Raw genomic sequence first — 25,000 nt, 5'->3', positions numbered from 1 at the left:
TCACCTGTGTCACCTGTGTCACCTGTGTCTTACCTTGTTGTTGCTTTTGCTGCAGCTCACTTTATGTTTACATGATGCTAATTGACTTTAAATAAACTTTTTCTCTGTGGTTAAGTTCCAGTTATCTCTGCTTTACTTTGTTGTTCTTTAAAGAACCTGAAAGACAAAGTGTGTTGAGTTCTTCACTGTGTTAACTTAATAACTTTATCATTATTACTTCACAGTAAAGTCCATGATTTCATATTTGATGAGATTCTAAAGTCATTTTGTTTGTCACACAGATATTATATAAATTATATTATAGTATAGATATATATAGTATATATTATTTACTCCTCTGTTCTCTGCTCCATCCTTTACTCACCATCAGACTTCAGACTCAACAGAGGAAGATATTTTAAGATTTAAGATGAGTGTAAATCATCTTCAGAAGATCATGTTAGATCACTGTGAAGGTTCTCGTCATCATCAGGACTGAGATCACAAAGATCAGGGCAGTGATTTCACATTCATCATCTTTCTCTGTGGACACACAATAATAAAGTGAGGCCATGAAACACTCTGATTCTTGTGTTAAGAATCAAACTGTGACGTTAAAGTTCACAGACCTGTGTGTGTGTGTGTGTGTGTGTGTGTGTGTGTGTGTGTGTGTGTGTGTGTGTGTGTGTGTGTGTGTGTGTGTGTGTGTGTGTGTGTGTGTGTGTGTGTGTGTGTGTGTGCGTGTGTGTGTGTGTGCGTGCGTGTTCTTGTACTTGCAGCATACTGAGGACCTGTGAGGGTTTTTAACCAACAAAGTGAGGACATTTTTACAAAGTGAGGACATTTTGGCCTCACTTTGTTTTCATTGAAATCACTTCCTTAGGTTGTAAACATGATATACTTTGGTCCTCAATTTGGTACAAAAACCCATTTTCCAGCACTTGTGGATTCGCACACTTTTTGCTCTGGGGCTCCACCTGCAGACATTTTATGGTACTACATCCAGTAGTAGTTTATAGATGTCATTCATGAAGTAGATATTTGTAATTGTGTTGATTTATGGAAAGTGGAAAGTGTGTGTGTGTGTGTGTGTGTGTGTGTGTGTGTGTGTGTGTGTGTGTGTGTGTGTGTGTGTGTGTGTGTGTGTGTGTGTGTGTGTGTGTGTATGTGTGTGTGTGTGTGTGTGGCAGAGATGGACACAGAACACTTGGCCAATTAAATGACTTTGCTGAGCTCCAACCACAGGTTTACTTCACTGTAGGAAGTGGTGGACGTGTGGTTAGAGCTGTGTGTGTGTGTGTGTGTGTGTGTGTGTGTGTGTGTGTGTGTGTGCGTGTGCGTGCGTGTGTGCGTGTGTGTGTGTGCGTGTGCGTGTGTGTGTGTGTCCTTTGGTATGGAAATATGAACTGCAGAGAGCAGATATGATAAAATATCTGACTCTGACAAAGAGTGCCAGAGGCTGTTTGGACATCTGCTGCGTAGATCTGTGGATCTGTGGCCTCTGTCAAACACATGGGAAATCAACATGCTCACATTATTTCAGGCAACATAGTAACACACACACACACACACACACACACACGGCTCAGTGCTCACACACACACGTGTACAGGAGATGCATTCATGAGACGTCACGCACAGACGTGGTGTTGTCTGTTAAAGTCACGGAGTCAGATTTAAAAACACATTCTCTTCCTTCACTCGTCAACAATCACAAACAAAGCAGACTCCATCACTCAGGAGGAAAACCGTGGCCCACAATGCAATGCAACAGCCACAAGACATGTAGTAATTGATCGCCCTCGCTGTTGCTCTCTCCACCTACGTGAATAACCCACAGCTCATCAGGATTCAGCACAGACTGATGCTGAAGACACTCACTCTACTGCACCAAAGTCTATCATATTACCTTGGATATCCTCTCATAGGTGTTTCACTGACATCTGCTTCTCACATTAGACACAAACTTAGAAAGAAAGAATTATTATTGATTTTATTCCTTTTTTCTCATGATTATTAACATTAATTTGGGGTTAAGACATAACTGTGATTGATCAGACATCATATATTATATATTTAAAGTGTTGACGTCAGTGAAAGGTCTTCTCAGCACACATCATGAAGGCCACATACGGTGAAACACCTCCCTCCTGTGGTTACAGTTAGAACTGCAGCGCTCCACACTCAGCACTTTCCAGGTTAGAACAGTTTTCTGAGGTCGTGAGTTATTCATCAAACTACAGTCACGTGATTATTTACAGTGATGTTCACACGTCTTTACTTCTGATATTATAATTAAACACTGAGACGATCAAAGGAGTCGAAAACCTAATGCAATACGACTTCTGTCCAGCAGATGGTGGTAAAATCACTGCAGATACACAGGTGTGTGAGATCAGATTGTGTTTCTTTATACTAACACTGGGTTAATTCCCCTCGTCCTGCATCACTGATATAAAACACTCTGTGGAGCATGTTGTTGTGTTTTATTATTGTTTTTAGACTTTTATTTTTATTATGTGATGTTAAATCATCTGCTGGGACATTAACAGTAAGTACATTTATGCTGGATTTTAAACAGCAGCGTTACTGATTTGAATCTTCTGATGTTGGTTATGACGAACACCTCCAGTGTGTTGTGATGTAATAATAACACACTTTCTCTAGAGAGTTTGGTGAAAGTGAGACGTTAAAGCAGGAAAAGTCTGACCTCGTCTTTGATTAAAGACTCTTCTCACTCACTGACTTTATCGTCTTATTTGAGGAGTGTTCAGTAAACACTCCTCAAACCACAGAGAGAATCCAAATGTTTCACATTCCAAGACAAAGACGTTATTAATAATGTTAATATTCAAAGGTAAAACAGGAGCAGCTTTATTAACAGTTTAAATCGTTTTCTGGGAACAGAATCATGATCCTGCACACACACACACACACACATGTAGTCACTCAAACAATAAATAAAATCACAAATAACACCAGAAAATGACTTTATCAGACATGATGACGTGGACGTTAGAGACGGGGGAGAATTTGTTGTTTTGATACTGATGTCAAACTCAGACTCTTAGAACAGGTTTAAATAATCTAATCATCATGATTCTGTGTTAACACACATTAGAAAACATGGTTCCTCCTCATTCTGTGTTTCATCACAGCTCAAACCTCCTCTTTCATGACCTTAGCACAGACTACAGAGGTCACTTCAGTAAACTGTAGATCAACTCATTGATAAGATGACAGGATTATCTACGTGAACACTTCTAATTTAATACTGAACATAACCTGTATGTGATGGAAAGACTGCAAGAACTTAAACTGAGGGCAAAATATACAGACTTAAGACCTAAAGTCTGTTCAGTCATTACTCACAAACCTGCAGCAGCCTGAGACCAAACCCTGTCTCATTCATGTCCACAGATAGAGGACAGACACCAAAGGACGTCATGACGAGAGACAACAAGAGACAGAAGACATTCAGCAGTCGCTTCATTCTGGTTTGAGTCCTGAACTCAAGATAAAGACAGGAATCCTCATGAGAATTATTGTAGCTGACTTTAACTTCATCTGAAACATGCTAAGACTATAGAAGCTGCAGCTTCACCAGCACATCCTGACACAGTGATGTGTTCTTCCTGTTAAAGAGTCAAACAGGAAGTTAAAGACACCATGTGACAAAAGAACCTTCCACTGACGTTGATGCACATGCAGTTTGTGAATCACAACAGATGAAGCTTCGTTCTGACTGAGGTTCTGTTAAAACCATCAGAGATGTTTTTATTTCCTCATATTCACAGTCTGTTTGAACGTTGACCTGTGTGTGTGTGTGTGTGTGTGTGTGTGTGTGTGTGTGTGTGTGTGTGTGGGCAGAGAGGCTTTAGGAGGTCCAGCGCCACCAGGTGACCTTCATACGGTCCCACACTGCTCCTAAAGAGTCAAAGGCAGGACGGACGTCCAGGACAGAGAACTGGTATGTGTCTTTGTTGATTTCTCCGTCGTAGTAGTCGATGATGTAGCGCACTTCCTGCCCACAGCGATCAACGATCCAGTCGTGACGGTCGAAGGGAAGTTCGTAGCTGTGGGTCAGAGAGAGAGAGAGACCACACTTTACTTATCAACACTTTACGCTGTTTAAGAGGAGAGTGTGAAAGTGTGTCACTGTGAGATGAAGTGGTAAATAAAGTATAATAAGAATAAGAATAAAAAAGAACTCACCCCATCCAGTGACGGACACGTGCTCTGGGCGAGAACTCCTTGGCTTTGCCTCCAAACCTCTTCAAGGAAGGTCCACATGGACATTCACTGACAGAAGACAAAAGACTCTTTAAATAACAAACACTCTTTAAATCACTTTACTTGACTAACATCTCAATAACAACATGCAGCAGCTTCATAACTCACCGTGCATGAAGCGCCTCCCATTTCAGGATCTCCTGCCAGGCCTGCTCATTGTTCTTGTTGTGGATTTTAATGATGTTGGTCATGTCTTGAGCACCGAGGTCATCCTCACGCCAGCGCCACCTGCAGTGCAGTGACACACACACACACACACACACACACACATAGATATTGATGACTGCAGTTTAAAAGGTCATCATATATAATTAAATGTGTTTGTTAGATGATGTCAGATTATAAAGAAACTGACCCTTTCCTCAGCATGGCGTTCCAGAACATCTGTTCAGACGGATAAACCCATTTCTTCTCTGCATCATGACGGGGAATGTTGGACTCTTCTCTGGACAGTGACAGAGAGAAGGGCTGGTCTGCAGCTGGTGTCTGGTTCGGAGGAGGCATCTGGACAAGGAAAGATGATTTAGTTACAACACAATAAACAAGTGTCACTGTCTTTGTTTCTCTATCCTAGAATGAAGTGGTGCTGTACCATATTTGATGGGTCGATGTCACTCTTCGTGCTTCCTGCAGCTTTCATCGGACACTCCACAAAGTCGTAGGCACGGTCCTGGTGGGCGGGGCCTGCGTCTGCTTTGTGCATGGGACATCCTGACGGAGGAGACGCCGCTGCAGGAGGAGACATGGACACGTGGATGAAGCGTGGTCAGCACAGTGCTTTCATGACCTTCAACATTTAAACACGCAGAACGATGAGAAACAACAACATCCCATAAACCTGTGAAATGATGTGCAGGGTACGAAAAAAGCATGAGAGGCAGACGACGCTGTTCAGAAGCAGAAGCTCAGTGAAGCTCTTCACTAGTGACGTTCACCAAGAGCCACAAGAAAGAATAGGAATGATACTCCTACCTTTTTCAGGCTGTGCTTGATGCATGGGGCACTCTGAGGGTGGAGACGCTGTGGAAAACACAGTAAACACAACAACGATTATTAATGTAAGGCTAATTATTAACATCCTCCCCAGGTGAAGACAAAAGAAGAGTAGAAAAGCTGCATAAGTAACTTAATAATAATACTCCTACCTTTTTCAGGCTGTGCTTGATGCATGGGACACTCTGAGGGTGGAGACGCTGTGGAATACACATCCATATAAAGGCCATTACAACGTGAAACAACATCAGTTATTAAATATGAGTATGAAACAGCGCAGCTCTACCTGTGACTGGAGGCTTGGCTGCTTCATGGTGCATGGGGCAGCCCTGAGGAGGTGCAGCCATCACGGCCTCGGCCTGGACTGAAAGAGCTGTGGGTGCAGACGTGGACGCTCCCATCCTGTCAAACTCATCTGGAGACGACCGTGAACACACTCTGAGTTATAACACTCTGAGACATAACACTTTAAAGAGCTGTCACGGATGTTTATTAAGATACAGTTTTGACTGTAAACACTGACATAAAGAAACACAAACGCGTGTGAAAGAGCATCAACAATCTCTGATAGAGAGCTGCATAGATCATAATCAATAATACAGGATTTAATAAGTGCAGCATCAAATCAAAGAGTAATAATCGATTCACTCTGTTAGAGTGTGATGTATCTGAGGTTCAACAGAACTATTTTTAGTTGCAGCTCTTCTATAATAAGTAAATACATTCAGATCTGACAGAGGTTTAAATATCTTTACTTAAAAGTCTACGTTCACTTAAAGGGTGAATAAGTGGTAAAGCTGTGTGAGGATAGACAACACATTATACGTTTCTGTACCAAACCTCTGCAGTACATAAGAACAGAGTAGATGCAGAAGCTAACGCTGTATCCTTGAATAACCCCACGGCTAACGTTAGCATCATACTGTAGCTCTAGCTTAGTACCGGTCTCCAGACTCACACACACATATGTATCAAACATGCAGAGATTATTCACATTAACGAGCATTATTCAATGAAACGAGGTGACACTTGAAGCACCAACGTCAACTTTGTGACTTTTAAACAACATCAGCCAGGTTAACTAGCAGCTATGCTAGCGTTAGCCGAAAGGTTGTGCCTGTAATTCAAATGTCATGGTTTACGAAATAAACTGAGTCAAAGCGTCTCGTTTAGCTGAAATGTAAACATTAAAGTAATTCAGTGTCAGGCTAAATAACTCACATGTGACGGAAATATGAGCAGAAAAGAGAAAACAGCTCAGGTCAATGATCCAATGTCAGCGTGGACACGACTGCGCCGGTAACGTCACCGCCCACAGGGGGTTACGCAACTGACGTAGACCACGTGCCGTACGTGCCCATTGACGTCATCACGCAGGGCTTATGAAATGAAATGGGCGTTACGTGATTAGGATTTTGTTGTTGATGTTGTTTTAGTTGTTGTTGAATGAAGGAATGAAAGAGAAGGGCAAAATAGAGGGATAAATAATAATAATAATAATAATAATAATAATAATAATAAAACAAAAAAAGACTTAAATCATATAGAAAAATAAATTCATAATAATTGCATACAAGGGGTTAAGGAAAGGTTAAATTCTGCTAAAAAAATAAGAAATGTATACAGAACTTACTTTCTTCTCGAAAACGAAAAGTATCTCGGAATGACTTGAAAATATTCACAAATCTTTTAAGGAAAAATTTTAATGATTTTTTGAAAATCAGGAAATGATCCATTTACCCTGATGCACTTTGACAGTGAGCTGACTTTCTTCTCGAAAACAAGAAGTATTTCAGAATGACTTGAAATTTACCATCATAATAGTCGGCATCACCCTGAACAAGGATCTTTTGAAAATATTTGCAAATCTCTTAAGGAGTAATTTTCATGAATTTTTGAAAATCAGGAAATTATCCATTTGCCCTGATGCACTTTGACAGTGAGCTGACTTTCTTCACGAAAACGAAAAGTATCTCAGAATGACTTGAAATTTAACATCATAATAGTCGGCATCGCCCTTAATGAGGATCTGTTGAAAATATTTGAAAATCTCTTAAGGAATATTTTTAATGAATTTTTGAAAATCATGAAATTATCCATTTGCCCTGATGCACTTTCACAATGAACTGACTTTCTTCTTGAAAACGAAAAGTATCTCGGAATGATTTGAAATTTACCTTCATAATAGTCGGCATCGCCCTGAACACGGATCTGTTGAAAATATTTGAAAATCTCTTAAGGAATATTTTAAATGAATTTTTGAAAATCATGAAATTATCCATTTGCCCTGATGCACTTTGACAGTGAGCTGACTTTCTTCACGAAAACGAAAAGTATCTCAGAATGACTTGAAATTTACCATCATAATAGTCGGCATCGCCCTTAATGAGGATCTGTTGAAAATATTTGAAAATCTCTTAAGGAATATTTTTAATGAATTTTTGAAAATCATGAAATTATCCATTTGCCCTGATGCACTTTCACAATGAACTGACTTTCTTCTCGAAAACGAAAAGTATCTCGGAAATAATTCAAATTTACCATCATAATAGTCGGCATCGCCCTGAACAAGGATCTGTTGAAAATATTTGAAAATCTCTTAAGGAATAATTTTAATGAATTTTTGAAATTCATGAAATTATCCATTTGCCCTGATGCACTTTGACAGTGAGCTGACTTTCTTCTTGAAAACGAAAAGTATCTCGGAATAATTTGAAATTTACCATCATAATAGTCAGCATCACTCTGAACAAGGATCCGTTGAAAATATTTGAAAATCTCTTAAGGAATAATTTTAATGAATTTTTGAAAATCAGGAAATGATCCACTTGCCCTGATGCACTTTGACAGTGAGCTGACTTTCTTCACGAAAACGAAAAGTATCTCGGAATGACTTGAAATTTACCATCATAATAGTCGGCATCACCCTGAACAAGGATCTGTTGAAAATATTTTAAAATCTCTTAAGGAATAATTTTCATGAATTTTTGAATATCAGGAAATTATCCATTTGCCCTGATGCACTTTGACAGTGAGCTGACTTTCTTCACGAAAACGAAAAGTATCTCGGAATGACTTGAAATTTACCATCATAATAGTCGGCATCGCCCTGAACAAGGATCTGTTGAAAATATTTGAAAATCTCTTAAGGAATAATTTTAATGAATTTTTGAAAATCAGGAAATGATCCATTTGCCCTGATGCACTTTGACAGTGAGCTGACTTTCTTCTTGAAAACGAAAAGTATCTCGGAATGACTTGAAATTTACCATCATAATAGTCGGCATCACCCTGAACAAGGATCTGTTGAAAATATTTTAAAATCTCTTAAGGAATAATTTTCATGAATTTTTGAATATCAGGAAATTATCCATTTGCCCTGATGCACTTTGACAGTGAGCTGACTTTCTTCTCGAAAACGAAAAGTATCTCGGAATGACTTGAAATTTACCATCATAATAGTCGGCATCGCCCTGAACAAGGATCTGTTGAAAATATTTGAAAATCTCTTAAGGAATATTTTTAATGAATTTTTGAAAATCATGAAATTATCCATTTGCCCTGATGCACTTTCACAATGAACTGACTTTCTTCTTGAAAACGAAAAGTATCTCGGAATGATTTGAAATTTACCTTCATAATAGTCGGCATCGCCCTGAACACGGATCTGTTGAAAATATTTGAAAATCTCTTAAGGAATATTTTTAATGAATTTTTGAAAATCATGAAATTATCCATTTGCCCTGATGCACTTTGACAGTGAGCTGACTTTCTTCACGAAAACGAAAAGTATCTCAGAATGACTTGAAATTTACCATCATAATAGTCGGCATCGCCCTTAATGAGGATCTGTTGAAAATATTTGAAAATCTCTTAAGGAATATTTTGAATGAATTTTTGAAAATCATGAAATTATCCATTTGCCCTGATGCACTTTGACAGTGAGCTGACTTTCTTCACGAAAACGAAAAGTATCTCGGAATGATTTGAAATTTACCATCATAATAGTCGGCATCACCCTGAACAAGGATCTGTTGAAAATATTTGAAAATCTCCTAAGGAATAATTTTCATGAATTTTTGAATATCAGGAAATGATCCATTTGTCCTGATGCACTTTGACAGTGAGCTGACTTTCTTCTTGAAAACGAAAAGTATCTCGGAATAATTTGAAATTTACCATCATAATAGTCAGCATCACTCTGAACAAGGATCCGTTGAAAATATTTGAAAATCTCTTAAGGAATAATTTTAATGAATTTTTGAAATTAAGGAAATTATCCATTTGCCCTGATGCACTTTGACAGTGAGCTGACTTTCTTCACGAAAACGAAAAGTATCTCAGAATGACTTGAAATTTACCATCATAATAGTCGGCATCGCCCTGAACAAGGATCTGTTGAAAATATTTGAAAATCTCTTAAGGAATAATTTTAATGAATTTTTGAAAATCAGGAAATGATCCATTTGCCCTGATGCACTTTGACAGTGAGCTGACTTTCTTCACGAAAACGAAAAGTATCTCGGAATGACTTGAAATTTACCATCATAATAGTCGGCATCACCCTGAACAAGGATCTGTTGAAAATATTTTAAAATCTCTTAAGGAATAATTTTCATGAATTTTTGAATATCAGGAAATTATCCATTTGCCCTGATGCACTTTGACAGTGAGCTGACTTTCTTCACGAAAACGAAAAGTATCTCGGAATGACTTGAAATTTACCATCATAATAGTCGGCATCGCCCTGAACAAGGATCTGTTGAAAATATTTGAAAATCTCTTAAGGAATAATTTTAATGAATTTTTGAAAATCAGGAAATGATCCATTTGCCCTGATGCACTTTGACAGTGAGCTGACTTTCTTCACGAAAACGAAAAGTATCTCGGAATGACTTGAAATTTACCATCATAATAGTCGGCATCACCCTGAACAAGGATCTGTTGAAAATATTTTAAAATCTCTTAAGGAATAATTTTCATGAATTTTTGAATATCAGGAAATTATCCATTTGCCCTGATGCACTTTGACAGTGAGCTGACTTTCTTCACGAAAACGAAAAGTATCTCAGAATGACTTGAAATTTACCATCATAATAGTCGGCATCGCCCTGAACAAGGATCTGTTGAAAATATTTGAAAATCTCTTAAGGAATAATTTTAATGAATTTTTGAAAATCAGGAAATGATCCATTTGCCCTGATGCACTTTGACAGTGAGCTGACTTTCTTCATGAAAACGAAAAGTATCTCGGAATGACTTGAAATTTACCATCATAATAGTCGGCATCACCCTGAACAAGGATCTGTTGAAAATATTTTAAAATCTCTTAAGGAATAATTTTAATGAATTTTTGAAATTAAGGAAATTATCCATTTGCCCTGATGCACTTTGACAGTGAGCTGACTTTCTTCTCAAAAACGAAAAGTATCTCGGAATGATTTGAAATTTACCATCATAATAGTCGGCATCGCCCTGAACAAGGATCTGTTGAAAATATTTGAAAATCTCTTAAGGAATAATTTTAATGAATTTTTGAAAATCAGGAAATGATCCATTTGCCCTGATGCACTTTGACAGTGAGCTGACTTTCTTCACGAAAACGAAAAGTATCTCGGAATGACTTGAAATTTACCATCATAATAGTCAGCATCACCCTGAACAAGGATCTGTTGAAAATATTTTAAAATCTCTTAAGGAATAATTTTCATGAATTTTTGAATATCAGGAAATTATCCATTTGCCCTGATGCACTTTGACAGTGAGCTGACTTTCTTCACGAAAACGAAAAGTATCTCGGAATGACTTGAAATTTACCATCATAATAGTCGGCATCACCCTGAACAAGGATCTGTTGAAAATATTTTAAAATCTCTTAAGGAATAATTTTCATGAATTTTTGAATATCAGGAAATTATCCATTTGCCCTGATGCACTTTGACAGTGAGCTGACTTTCTTCACGAAAACGAAAAGTATCTCAGAATGACTTGAAATTTACCATCATAATAGTCGGCATCGCCCTGAACAAGGATCTGTTGAAAATATTTGAAAATCTCTTAAGGAATAATTTTAATGAATTTTTGAAAATCAGGAAATGATACATTTGCCCTGATGCACTTTGACAGTGAGCTGACTTTCTTCTCAAAAACGAAAAGTATCTCGGAATGACTTGAAATTCACCATCATAATAGTCGGCATCGCCCTGAACAAGGATCTGTTGAAAATATTTGAAAATCTCTTAAGGAATAATTTTAAGGAATTTTTGTAAATACGAAAATGATCCATTTACCCTGATGCACTTTGACAGTGAGCTAACTTTCTTCTCGAAAACATTATTCACATTTGCGTTTTGCCTAATGAGGTTGCACAGTGTTTGTATTATTTGATCCTTTACTTTCCTTATCATTACCATAACTTCTTCTTTAGCGCCCACTATAGGAATACATACTTCCTGTGGGCTCTGCACTAGTTTACATCAATGATCCCCAAAGTGTTGCACTGTTCTAAAAGTGTTTTGCAGTTGTGTGTTTGTGGGTGTTGACAAAAGACTTAATATTGTGAAATGACTTTAGACGCCAAATGATATTGCTCTGGTTTGGCTCTGCCTGTTGTTTGTGAGAGTGTAATTAGTGGGAATGAGATCAACAACATCCAATCACACAAAGTCTCTCCACTAAGACCAATAGTAGACAGCGGTCATATTGTTTACAGACGTGCACATCAACATGATTGTGTTTGAACCACTTCCTCTGGTCGAGATGAGGCTGATATAAGAATCAATGGATCTCATATCAGAACTAAAGGGATTCTTTGTTCTATCAGTATTGGACTGTGCTGTTGCAACATTCTCTCCATCAAAGTTAAAACATAAAACATACCATAATGTCTTCATACCAAGAGCAGATGTTCTACAGCAATCCTTCATCGTCCTGCTGACAACTCTGCCTCAAACACTCTGAAACATGTTTCTCCTCCATCCACTCATTTATTTATCATTATTTTAATAACAGCATGTAGTCTGCATTGTTCTGCCCTGTGCATGTGTGCTAACCACCACACCACCGCGTGGCCTATTTTAAAACACATAAACAATATGTCAGGATATCAGACCTGGCCTTTAGGTGGCGCTGCTCATCCACTAAGAACGCTCCGTTACAGTCATTTTACTTTAAAATTTATCATTAAACAACAACATAATAGAACAGTTTTCCCGACTGTCAGAGTGACAACAATCGTCTTTGATGACTTTACATCTTAGAGTTTGTATTTGTTGTGTTTTCACCCCAAAATCATGTGTGATGTTCAGTTCAAGTCAACATTTAAACACAACCAGGGTTTAACAAACAACAAGGTCCAGATCAGAAGATCATCAGGACAGATCTGAGATCTCTGTGATTTTTAAGGAGGTTTCCATCATGGTGAATATAATGAAGGAGATTCATGAGCTCACGATCAGCTGTGTTTGTGTATTTAGCTGAAGTTGAACAGTCTTCACACAGATGTTTGACATGTGATGAATGTGTTCATCTGCTCACTGTCTTTGATTTTCTTTTAAATCTGTCTTTATTTTGGTCCTGTTCTCTGACTTTGATCACACACACACACACACACACACACACACACACACACACACACACACACACACACACAGAAAACCAGAACATGTACATTTTAAGACAAGGTGAAAACCAAAGAGGCCTCATGAACATCAGTGAGGATTTAAACATAGAAACAATCGACGTTATTGTAATTATAATAAATATTCAACTGATCTGGAAGTTGTGATTTTCAAATGCATTTGACAGACGCACAACAACAGAAGAAGAAAGTGTGGACACAGACATTGAAGTATCTGCCCTGTACCTCACACTGACCTCTAATCCACTGACAAACAAGAGAAAACTGCAGTGAAAAATATTTGTGTGAATGAAGCCTTTGTGATATTTCTGGGTTATTTATGGGTTATTTCAGGGTTATTTCTGGGTTGTTTCTGGGTTAACGTGGTCTGGAAACAGACTGAGTCTGTGGTGAAGATCATGTTCCACTTTTAGCCTGAAATTACAGCTTTTAGTGCAGTCAGTGCAGAACAGACCAGAGGAGCACAGACACTGATCAACATGGACACAAGTCGTTATTCTGGATTTATGCAAAAGACAAAAGACAAAAGACAAAAGACAAAAGACGGTGTCCACAAGTCAGGAGGAGACAGTGAAGACAGTGAAGACACATCGATGTTCAAACTGTGTCTTCAGGTCACGACTGTGTTTGTCTCTGATCCATGATCTACATGAATGTTTTCATGCAGCTGTGAGCTGTGTGGTAAATATACACACACACACACACACACACACACACACACACACACACACAGCAGAGAACTAGTAATTGTGGCTTTAGTTTCTTTTTATACATGTTTTTCAAACAGGGCAAAGACTCTGTGATGCTAAGTCTTATTATTATTATTCTATAGTGAATAGACTTAACAGACTGATGATGTCATCAGTGATGAGAAAAGCACCTTCATGACTGATGAACCTCTCAAACACTGCAGGGAAGTTTATTTGTTGAGTCTCTGACCACAAGGGGGCTCCACATGACACCAGCTCTGAGACAAAGTCACATCTTTAAAACAGATGATTGTGTGATTTCATTAGAAATAACATGTAACAGTGATGACGTCATCATGAAGCTCAAAGATAACACAAACACAAATGCTTCTTTAAATGTTTAAAATACTCTTTTTCCTCCTGTTTTCCTCAGCGGCTTCTCTCTGCCAAACCTCAGCAAATGACCACAGCTATTATGGGATGTGCTCTGATGCAGCGCCAGGACAAACATGGACGCTCAGCACTGCTGCTCCTGGACTGTGGTCAGTGTGAAATATGAAAATAGGATTAGTTTTATTGTAGAAAAACTTTGTAAATCCCTCACTCTGATCATCAGAAGCTTCATGATGTTCTCCATGTTCTGTCACAGTTAAGAACGTGGAGAACATCATGGTGTTTGTCATATTTTCACTGACTTTCTGCAGCTTCAGAGGAAACCTGGACTGTTCCTTCAGGACTGTTCTGGTCTCTGGTCTCTGGTCTCCTGGTGAAGGTGAAGGTGAAGGTGAAGGTTCTCCTTCTCAAAGCCAGTAAACAGTCACAGCTGCTTCACTTATACGTCTTGATTGAATCAGAACATTTTCAATCCATGTTCAGATCAGAGTTCTGGAGAATCATCTGAGGAGAAACTGACTTTGACTTTTGTGTTGAACGTTAACGCCGATGTTTGTCGAGATCTCTTTGTGTTTGTGTTGTTGTTGTTGTTGTTGTTGTTGTGTACGAACAGAAACCACAACAGACCTTTAATAAGTGTGTGATCAGCAGCAGCAGAGCACACACACACACACACACACACACACACACACACACACACACACACACACACATTAGCAGAAGCTCAGAACTGTCTCACTCTCAGCTGAAACAAAACCCTGGTGAATAAAAGCATCATAATGTAATATATGTAATATATGTACATGTACATGTAGCTTATCTACTTATTGAAGTATTTTCAGTAACTTTATAAAGTTAGTGTTTTTCTCTGGGATCATTGAAGACACAAAGAGAAGAACTTTGTTTTCTGTTCTCACTAAATATAAAATGTGGGATGAATTTCTTCATGTTTTTATGAGTCTGTGGTGTTTTTAACCAGGAATGAAGACAAACAAACAAAAGTCTCTGCACAAATATGTCTTTGAAGCATCAAAATACTTTCTCTGTTTGTGCTCACCAGATACACGGCAACATTAGCTTAGCATAAGATAAGATAAGAGTCATTGAGACTAAAGTGTGAGCTCAACTCCAGTGATGTCACAGCAGGAGATTTTATCAAGTCAACGCCTGCTGTGACATCACTGACTGACAGCAGCAGGAACAGAGTAACAGTAACAGTAATAGTTATAGTAACAGTAACAGTAACAGTAACAGTAATAGTAATAGTAATAGTAACAGTAACAGTAACAGTAATAGTAATAGTAACAGTAACAGTAATTAAAATGCTTCAGCATTAGCTCATGCTAAGGTAGTTCTAAGCGCCGCATTTTCAGCCAAAACAACATTCAAACGTAAATTAGAGCAGGAAGAGGAAGCTGCAGCACATGTGAGGAGACCTCAGATCAGTTCTGCCTCATTTATTAGCATCCTGTTAGCATCCTGTTAGCATCCTGTTAGCACAGTAAGTACATGGTACAGGCCTGAGTATGTGTGTGTGGGGGGGGGTGGTTCTCTGAGAACATTTGGTTCACATGTGGCCTCCAGGTGCACTTCACACACACACACACACACACACACACACACACACACACACACACACACACACACACAGTGTAGTCTTTAGAGAAGAGGATAAACTAACCCTGAAGTGAGAGATTTAACAAACAGAGACAGATCAATACACAAGTTTATTAAACATCACTGTCGTTATCGTATTATTGATCATATTTGACCATAAATCACAAATATGATCATGTCTGATCTCACTGATCACTGATCACTGATCACTGATCACAGCTAAAGGAGGATTTACTGAGGAACAATAGCAACAAACCATATGTTCCTGCTCCTCATCCATCATGACTGACAACAACACACTGAGGCCCCACACACACACACACACACACACACACACACACACACACACACACACACACACACACACACACACACACACACACACACACACACACACGTCACACTGACTCTGAAGCTGTGAGATTTTGTTCCACTTTAAAGAACGAGTCCTTGTTCTAACAGGTGTGTTAGTCTGACTAAGACTAGCTGGTTCTTAGTCAGACTAAGGTGTTCACATGAATGATTGTCTCAGAGTGAATGAATGACTCATGTTGTGTGTGTCTTTGGCCTGTGTGTGTGTGTGTGTGTAGTTGTGTAGTTGTGTAGTTGTGTGTGAAGGATGAAGAAAACAAGAGAAACAGAAGATTAAAAAGACGACAGGAAACAGGCGGTAATTCATGTTAAAGGATGTTACACCTTATTATTGTGTTTCCTCTTCCTCCCTCATTTGACTGATCCAACACACACACACACACACACACACACACACACACACACACACACACACACACACACACACACACACACACACACACACATCCGTGCAGACAAAGACTGAACTATGAATGGAATGTATTGTTAGTTATTATAAAGAGTGTATTTGTCTGTGAATCACTCAAACACCTACGATGATGAAGCAGAGAATAAGATTGATAAGATAAATAAAAATCTATGAACGTGACTTTAATTTAAAACATTCATAAACTTCAGTGTCTTTGATTCTATTTTGATGATGTGATGACAGAAGTGACGACAGCAGCTTTAATCTGTAGATGGAGTTTAGACAGAGATTCAGCCTCAGGCTTCGTCTGCAAACAACAGACATTCTTTTCATTCTGAAACTTCTTCTTCTTCTTCTGAGGATGATGATGATGATGATGATGATGAAGAAGATGATGATGCAGCAGCTCCATGAGGTCAAACTGACTCATGACCTTTGACCTCTGACAACAGACTGAACACAGATTTCCTGTTGTTTGACATCTGTGAGACACAAAGAGCTGAAGAGTTCTGTTGATACGGACATAAGGACCAAGAGGAGGAAGAGGAGGAGACACACACACCTCCTCCTCCTCTTCCTCCTCCACTTCCTGTCTCTTAAATATATATATATATGTATATATATATATATATGTATATATGTTAAAGTATAGTATAGAGTATTTAAGGTTTTTACATCATTTCAAATGTTAGATTTAAATCAATGACACGTTTATTTCAACATGTTTCCTCTGTTGCTGACTTTATATGTAGTATATGTGTATATATATATATGTATATGTAGTATATGTGTATATATATATATATGTGTATATGTAGTATATGTGTATATATATATGTGTATATGTAGTATATGTGTATATATATATGTGTATATGTAGTATATGTGTATATATATATGTGTATATGTAGTATATGTGTATATATATATGTGTATATGTAGTATACGTGTATATATATATATGTGTATATGTAGTATATGTGTATATATATATGTGTATATGTAGTATATGTGTATATATATATATGTGTATATGTAGTATACGTGTATATATATGTGTTTATGTAGTATATGTGTATATATATGTGTGTATATGTAGTATACGTGTATATATATATGTGTATATGTAGTATATGTGTATATATATATGTGTGTATATGTAGTATATGTGTATATATATGTGTATATGTGTATATATATATGTGTATATGTAGTATATGGGTATATATATATATGTGTGTATATGTAGTATATGGGTATATATGTGTGTATATGTAGTATATGTGTATATATAGTATATATATATGTGTGTATATGTAGTATATGTGTATATATGTGTATATGTTGTATATGTGTATATATATGTGTGTATATGTAGTATATGTGTATATATAGTATATATATGTGTGTATATGTAGTTTATGAGATTGTAAGAATTCCTGTGCTATTTATTTGATGTATCTATTTCTCTGTTTCATCAAATTCATTCATTTCGTCCACATTTTCTCTCTCTGTTCATTTTTTACATTTTAACGATATAATATGTATATATTTATATATATGAAGAGTTCTTCATAAGTTGAAAACTTAAATATCTAAAGTCAGTTAAACAGAAGGTCTTGTGCATGGTTTTTACTAATTGACATGTTTGACATTCCAGTGTATTACTGCAGTATTACTGCAGGTATTACTGCAGTAATGAAGGTAAATCCTTCATTATACCTGTATAATGAAGGTACAAAAACACAACAAAAACAAACTGATGCTCTGCGTTTGGACAAAGTGCTGTTTTTCCTCTGAGGACTTTGGTGTTGGGGGAGTGAGTGACACACACACGCACACACACACACACACACACACACACACACTGTCCCTTTAAGTGTCGTCACATTAAAAACGCGCAGCTGAAGGAAACACTTTGGTGTTTTTGAACTTTTCAAACGCGCCTTTGTCGCCGTTCTGCGCATGTCCACGCGCACACACCCACGCGCACCAAACCGGGGCAGAGGTTTAGTAAAGAGAGAGAGAGAGAGAGAGAGAGAGAGAGAGAGAGAGAGAGAGAGAGAGAGAGAGAGACACAGAGGAGTAACGGTGATCATGGAGCTCTCAGTCTTCTCTAAATCTTCTTCTTGTCCACGATGAACTTTAGGATTTTAATAAGATGCGTTTGTGTTTGTGCGTCATCACTTTGTTCTTCTGCTGGCGCGAGCTGCGCGCTCAGGGTAAGTGTGTGTGCGTGTGTGTGTGTGTGTGTGTGTGTGTGTGTGCGTGTGTGTGTGTGTGCGTGCGTGCGTGTGTGTGTGTCAGGCCACAGCTGGAAGTCATCATATGTTGCGTTCACGGTCTGCTCTCGTGCGTAAAAACGCAGAGTTTGAGTCAAACGCGTGACTTTTGTGCGCAGTAACGTGTTGATTGTGTTGATTGTGTAGATTGTGACAGTTGTTGTCTCGTTGTTGTTGCGCCCACACAAACTTCAGTCTCGTGCAGAGAATTCCTCGCCAAACTCCATTGACAAATGAAGGCAGTGTGACGTTCACGTGTCTGTCGGTGACCCTGAAGGCAACACAGAGCTTTGATAAACTCTTCTCTCATTAACATTAAAGTCCTGGTGAATTCGGCTCAGTCAAAACTTTAACATTCTGCGTTTTTTAAAAAGGAAAAAGTGTTTTTTAAGAAGTTCTCCTCGTCAGAGCGCGAGGACAGAGAGAGATTAACGGAAATGCTCCGTGAATTTGACTCTTTCACAAATCACGTTCACGACGAAGTCATCAGTGATCATGAAAACGTGATTTAACTTTGTTTACAAGTGATTTATCATGTTTAACTTTGACGAAAAGAAAATGAGTGAATTATGAAGTGAAACATTAGTGGATGTGACGCAGCGGAGAGAGAGGGAGGTTCTACACACACACACACACACACACACACACACACACACACAGTGTGAAGGTGAGAAAGTGAAGGATTAGAATGAAGGTGAAGAAAAAACAAAGATGAGAGGATGAAGTTTGTGAAAGTGTGAATGACAAACAGCTGTCAATCACTTCATCTTCATCATCTTCATCAGCTCAGTCAACATGGACTCACACTCTTTAGTGTCCTGCTGCTGCACCATTTGGTGTGTGTGTGTGGGGGGGGGGGGTGCGTGCGTGCGTGCGTGTGTGTGTGTGTGTGAATGGATGAACCATATATTTTTATCTAATTCAGTAAAGCAGTGATGATAAATGATAAATGATAAATGATAAATGTTAAAAAGCTTTGACCAGAGCATAAACATCAGCACGTCTACGTTCTTCTTCTTCTCTTCAGTGTTGTTGTGTTAGTGAAGTCCATCATGAGTCTTCAGAAGACAAGAACATAGACGTGAGCTCCTCTGGTGGAGAAGTTTAAAAGTGTAGATGTATCTCAGCGTCTCCATGAGCAGAAGAACTGAGGTCTGAACAGTTAGAACATGCTCGTGAGGTCTTTGATCGTCCACATGGCTGCAGGATGTGGAATGTTCTCCGGCTAAATATCACCACTTTTTTCTGTTGCTGGCACGTGTGTGTGTGTGTGTGTGTGCGTGTGTGTGTGTGTGTGTGTGTGTGTGTGTGTGTGTGTGTGTGTGGAACGTGAAAGAAAGAGATGGTTTTAAGGCCACGTTAAACTTCTCTGACTGCGTAACTGAAATGTTGTCTGAGAGAGAAAGACTGTTGTTGTTGAAACAGTGAACGTTTCTCACTTTTCTGAGTCTCTGAACACAGTTTTAAGATCATTTGAGGCGAGAAATGATCATTAAGAGTCTAAACATGTTTGTGTGTGTTAAGATATGACGTATTTATAGTTTGATACTAAACACAATACTCAGATCATACAGTCAGTCACAACTTTACATCAACATCCTTTAAACACAGTCTATCTCGTGATCTTCCGTGAATATGACGCTGCTGTATACGAGTCCTGGAGATTAACTCTGAGTGAACGAAGCAGAACCTGACGTTCTGACGTTCTGACGTTCTGACGTTCTGACGTTCTTCTGCTGTAACGATTCAGTGGAAACATGAGGTTAGAAGATATTTCGTGCAGTTGGAGACGACGTAAAGACTCTAAACTATGTAGAGATCTTTACTCAGGACTATAAGTTTGGCTTTAGAAGGTTTTAGATGGTTTTAACGCTCTTAAAGGTTTTAGATGTTTTAGAGGTTTTAGGTTTTAAAGGTTTTAGAAGATTTTAAAGGTTTTAAAGGTTTTAGAAGGTTTAAAAGGTTTTAAAGGTTTTAGAAGGTCTTCAATGATCATTAGAGAAACTCTCTCCTTCAGAGAGTTAGTGATGATGATGATGATGATGATGAAGAGAGTTTATTTAACAGAATGATGGACGACATCATGTGGAGAAATGATCACAGCTGAAGATACAACTTCTCTTCTCCTCTCCTCTTCTTCTCCTCCTCCTCTTCTCCTCTTCTCCTCCTCTTCTTCTCCTCTTCTCCTCCTCCTCTTCTCCTCTTCTTCTCCTCCTCTTCTTCTCCTCTTCTCCTCCTCCTCTTCTCCTCTTCTTCTCCTCCTCTTCTTCTCCTCTTCTTCTCCTCCTCTTCTCCTCCTCTTCTCCTCCTCTTCTCCTCCTCTTCTCCTCTCCTTCTCCTCCTCTCCTCCTCTTCTCCTCCTCTTCTGTCTAAATCCCTTTCATGTCTTTATCTCTGTGGACTTTTCCAAATCTCTGTCTTCATGTCTTTCATGTTGTGATCTGCAATGAAGCTGCAGACGTGAGAGAAACATCTGGAAGTGATGAGAAGGAAGAGGAGGAGAGAAGGAGGGAAGGAGAGAAGAGAAGGAGAGAAGAGAAGGAGAGAAGAGAAGGAGAGAAGAGAAGGTCATTGTGCTGCAGCTTTAAGACTTTTTCACTGCTGTTTTCTCTGAGACGCAGAATCAACAACATCACTGAGCTTTAAATGATCAAGACGTTAGCACGGACGTTAGCTCAGGTGTTAGCACAGACGTTAGCACAGGTGTTAGCACAGGTGTTAGCACAGACGTAAGCACAGGTGTTAGCTCAGGTGTTAACTCAGACGTTTAGCACAGACATTAGCACAGGTGTTAGCACAGGCGTTAGCACAGGCATTAACTCAGACATTAGCACAGGTGTTAGCACAGACGTTTAGCTCAGGCGTTAGCTCAGGTGTTGATGCTAATTCTTGATAACCAAATGTATATTTAGTCCTTCTGTCCCCAGTTTCTATCATTTTATCAATAAGGGTTAAGAATAATATATATATCATATAAGATATTATAATAATAATAATAATATATATATCATATAAGATATTATAATAATAATAATAATATATATATCATATAAGATATTATAATAATAAGTGAATCTGTTCTGAAGTGAGAATACTAAAATCAAAGTGAAAGTTAATGCTTTCATAAATAAATATATTTCTGTATAATCAGATTTTCTGGATCTTCTTCTTCTTCTTCTTCTTCTTCTTCTTCTTGTTCTCACAGAATTTAAAATCCCCAAATACTTTCCCAGAAGCCTCTCTGTTAGAAATCCAATTGAGCTGTTTGTGTTTGTTTTCCAATAAATGTAATGAGATTAGTGTGTGTGTGTGTGTGTGTGTGTGTGTGTGTGTGTGTGTGTGTGTGTGTGTGAGAGACAGAGGCTCACACACACACACACACACACACACACACACACACACACACACACACACATCCACACAGAGCATTCAAACATTCCCTCTTTATTTACTCCATAAATAACTTGTCAGAGTTCAGTTTAGTGATGATTTATTTCTAAAGTCAGTTGTTTTCTGCAGCGTCATGGGTTACATTGACATGATCTAAAGTCTTCATGATGGACGTGTTCACTCACAGCTTTAGTCTGGTCTGGTCTAACCTGTCTGTCTGGGGTCAGGATATCAGTGATCACCGTGTTCATGTGTTCATGTGTTCATGTGTTCATGTGTTCATGTGTTCATGTTTACTTTGTTAACCTTGTGACAGAGAAGTTATTATAACATTATCTCTTCTTTATTCATGGTTTTATCCTGAAATGATGAAGCCGAATCACTGAGTCATGGTTCAGGATCCACTGATCTGTGGTTCTTCATCAGGACGTGTTGTTCAGTCGGTTATGATTCACTCTGTCAGTATGAACACATGAATCTCATCATGTCATTTCACATTAGACACACACACACACACACACACACACACACACACACAGTACATCAGGTCTGTGTCCTCCTTTGATTCTTTTAATTGAATATGAAGTGTGTGTGTGTGTGTGTGTGTGTGTGTGTGTGTGTGTGTGTGTGTGTGTGTGTGTGTGTGTGTGTGTGTGTGTGTGTGTGTGTGTGTGTGTGTGTGTGTCCTGCTGTTCCTCTGATCAGAATCAGGTGTTTCTTCATGACTTCATGTAAGCATCACTCAGGTCCAGATTGGGGGGGGGGGGGGGGGTGTTCCTCCTCCCACTCCCACCCTCCAGGTCTCACTGTCATTGCTAACATTGAAGTCCCTCAGCAGAAGGAGGAGAGTCCCCAACAGGAGCTCTTTCTAGAACCCCCCCCCCCCTAGAGGCTGCAGAAAGGGTGTGTATTCTGACCAGTTATACAACAGTCAGAACCCCGATGATACCCTCTCATCTCCCGTGGGTGAACCCCAATGTACAGGCCCCAAGCTGGGGGCAATGAGTACGACCACTCCTGCTCGGTGCCTCTCATCAGGGTCAACTCCAGAGTGGAAGAGAGTCCAGATCCTCTTGAGGAGACTCTTGGTTCCAGAGCCTGAGGCGTGTGTCGAGGTGAACCCGACTTTATCTCCTCAGAACCTCTCTCTCTCACCAGCTCAGGTTCTTTACCGGTCACTGAGGTGATGTTCCACATCCCCAGAGTCGGCTTCTGCAGCCGAGGTTCTGACCGCCAAGGTCCTCGCCTTCCACTACCACACAAGTCGCTCCGTGGCCCCTCCCACATGGTGAGCCCACTTTGGGGGACCCACGTTGCCCGGCCAGGCCCCATGGGTGCAGGCCCGACCACCAGACGCTCGCCATCATGCCCCTCCCCCAGACCTGGCTCCAGAGGGGGAGGGGCCTGATGACTTGCTTGTGTGATCCAATTATATTTTTCTTCACAGAGGTCTTTGAACTGCTCTTTGTCTGCTCCCTCACAGAGGATGTGTTTTCCTTGGGTAACCAGGGGCATGAGCTCCTGAGATCATTGAGACACTAACACCTCCTCCATGTGAAGGTGGTTTCTCCTCAGAGGAAAACTATTCTCTGATCATCTCTGATAATCAATATATTGCAGTCACTCAGATTAACTCAATCATAAGAGAATTAAAACAGATTAAATCCATTTGCACCAAAGCAAAGTCTGCAGAGCTTTAAGTGCAATAAATGAATCAATGACAAATGTTTTGATTCAAGTCCAAATGCTTTGCACATTTTGTTTTTGCAGCGTTAATTCATTTAGAAACGTCGGTCTTTCATAACACGCATGTTTCTACTGATGAGGTCAGAGTTCATGAGTGAGTCAGTGTTTCTTCAGAAATGAAGATCGATCTGTGTGTCTGTGATCTCTCATGAAACCAGTGGAATCATTTTGAATGGTTTCATCTTCATTGTGTTAGAATTTGGACAAATCTCAGTTTATTCCGGAATATTATATCCATCACTCTGGGTTATCAATCAAAAGTCACATCGTTCTTTTTCTCTGACAAAGTCCTGCTCAGTCGATCTGTTCATGCTCAGCTCTGGACGGCATTACTCTATGCACAGGAAGTGACCTTTGACCTCCATCCATTAAACCCTACCCCCAGAGAGAGAGCAACAGCTCTGAGGAATGCAGTCAGGAAGAACCAGGAGGAACAAGGAAGAACCAGGAAGAACCAGGCTTCTCTAAACACTCAGTGATGTGTGATGTTGCTGCAGATGTTTGTGATACAGATGTTCAGCCTCAGTGAAAAGTCTTCACATGTGTCAGTGCAGCTGAAAGTAAAGAGTCATTAAACACAAGTGTTTCTGTATTTAATGGTTCATAGAAAGTGAGTCACTACAGTCACTGGTGATCATGTGACAGAGTCAGAACTGAAGGTCCATCACAGACTCAAGTCTCCGTCCAAACCTAAATCAACTTTGAGGTAGAAACTGTTTCATGGTGAAAACACAAGAGTCAGAGTCTCTGTGTTTGTTTGTCAGCATCATTTCCTGCATCTGTGTGGAAAAACACCTCCACCACCTCCTCTTCTTCTTCTTCTTCTTCTTCTTCTTCTTCTTCTTCTTCTTCTTCTTCTTCTCCTTCTTCTTCTTCGTCGTCTCAGTCATTTTGTTCCTCATCTTTATCTGCTCAATGTTGACCTCATCTCCATGTGATGTTCTTTACACTCCTGGATCCTTTAGCTCAGGTCTGAAACACCTCCCTCCTGATGCTGGTTCCTCTCATTCTGAGCCTCTTCTTCTTCTGCCTGTGATCTTCATCTCATTCTTTGTGTCACTAAACAAAGTTCATGAGCGTAGGTGAGGTTTACCTCGTAGATCCAACCATAAACCGAGAGCTCGGCCTTTGGGCTGAGATTTAAACACTTCCAGTGAAACGTGAAGATCACAGTCAGACTCAAATCTCTGCTTCTTTG

General features: G+C 39.2%; 2 protein-coding genes across 2 annotated transcripts in view; one reads left to right on the top strand and one right to left on the bottom strand.

Annotated features, from left to right (window-relative positions):
- Nucleotides 1–2,993: 2,993 nt before the first annotated feature.
- hccsb (holocytochrome c synthase b) lies at nucleotides 2,994–6,576 on the bottom strand. Its single transcript, XM_083901688.1, has 9 exons — nucleotides 6,487–6,576; nucleotides 5,552–5,680; nucleotides 5,418–5,465; nucleotides 5,245–5,292; nucleotides 4,865–5,001; nucleotides 4,628–4,776; nucleotides 4,381–4,500; nucleotides 4,195–4,281; nucleotides 2,994–4,055 (listed from the first exon to the last, which is right to left on the bottom strand). Exons 2-9 carry the CDS (start codon nucleotides 5,664–5,666, stop codon nucleotides 3,857–3,859), a joined length of 903 nt encoding a protein of 300 aa, XP_083757814.1. The 5' UTR covers nucleotides 5,667–5,680; nucleotides 6,487–6,576; the 3' UTR covers nucleotides 2,994–3,856.
- An 11,888-nt stretch (nucleotides 6,577–18,464) lies between these two features.
- reck (reversion-inducing-cysteine-rich protein with kazal motifs) overlaps nucleotides 18,465–25,000 on the top strand; it is a 20,977-nt gene continuing 14,441 nt past the window's right edge. Inside the window, exon 1 of the mRNA XM_083901277.1 lies at nucleotides 18,465–18,606. Within this exon, the coding sequence (XP_083757403.1) occupies nucleotides 18,546–18,606 (61 nt within the window). The 5' untranslated portion in view covers nucleotides 18,465–18,545. The remainder of the gene's footprint in view (nucleotides 18,607–25,000) is intronic.

The sequence above is a fragment of the Microchirus variegatus genome, assembly GCF_963457635.1.
Source record: "Microchirus variegatus genome assembly, chromosome: 15".
In the NCBI taxonomy this organism is placed as follows: Eukaryota; Metazoa; Chordata; class Actinopteri; order Pleuronectiformes; family Soleidae; genus Microchirus; species Microchirus variegatus.
The sequence above is the reverse complement of the archived record's forward strand: the minus strand, read 5'-3'. Positions and strand labels throughout refer to the sequence as shown.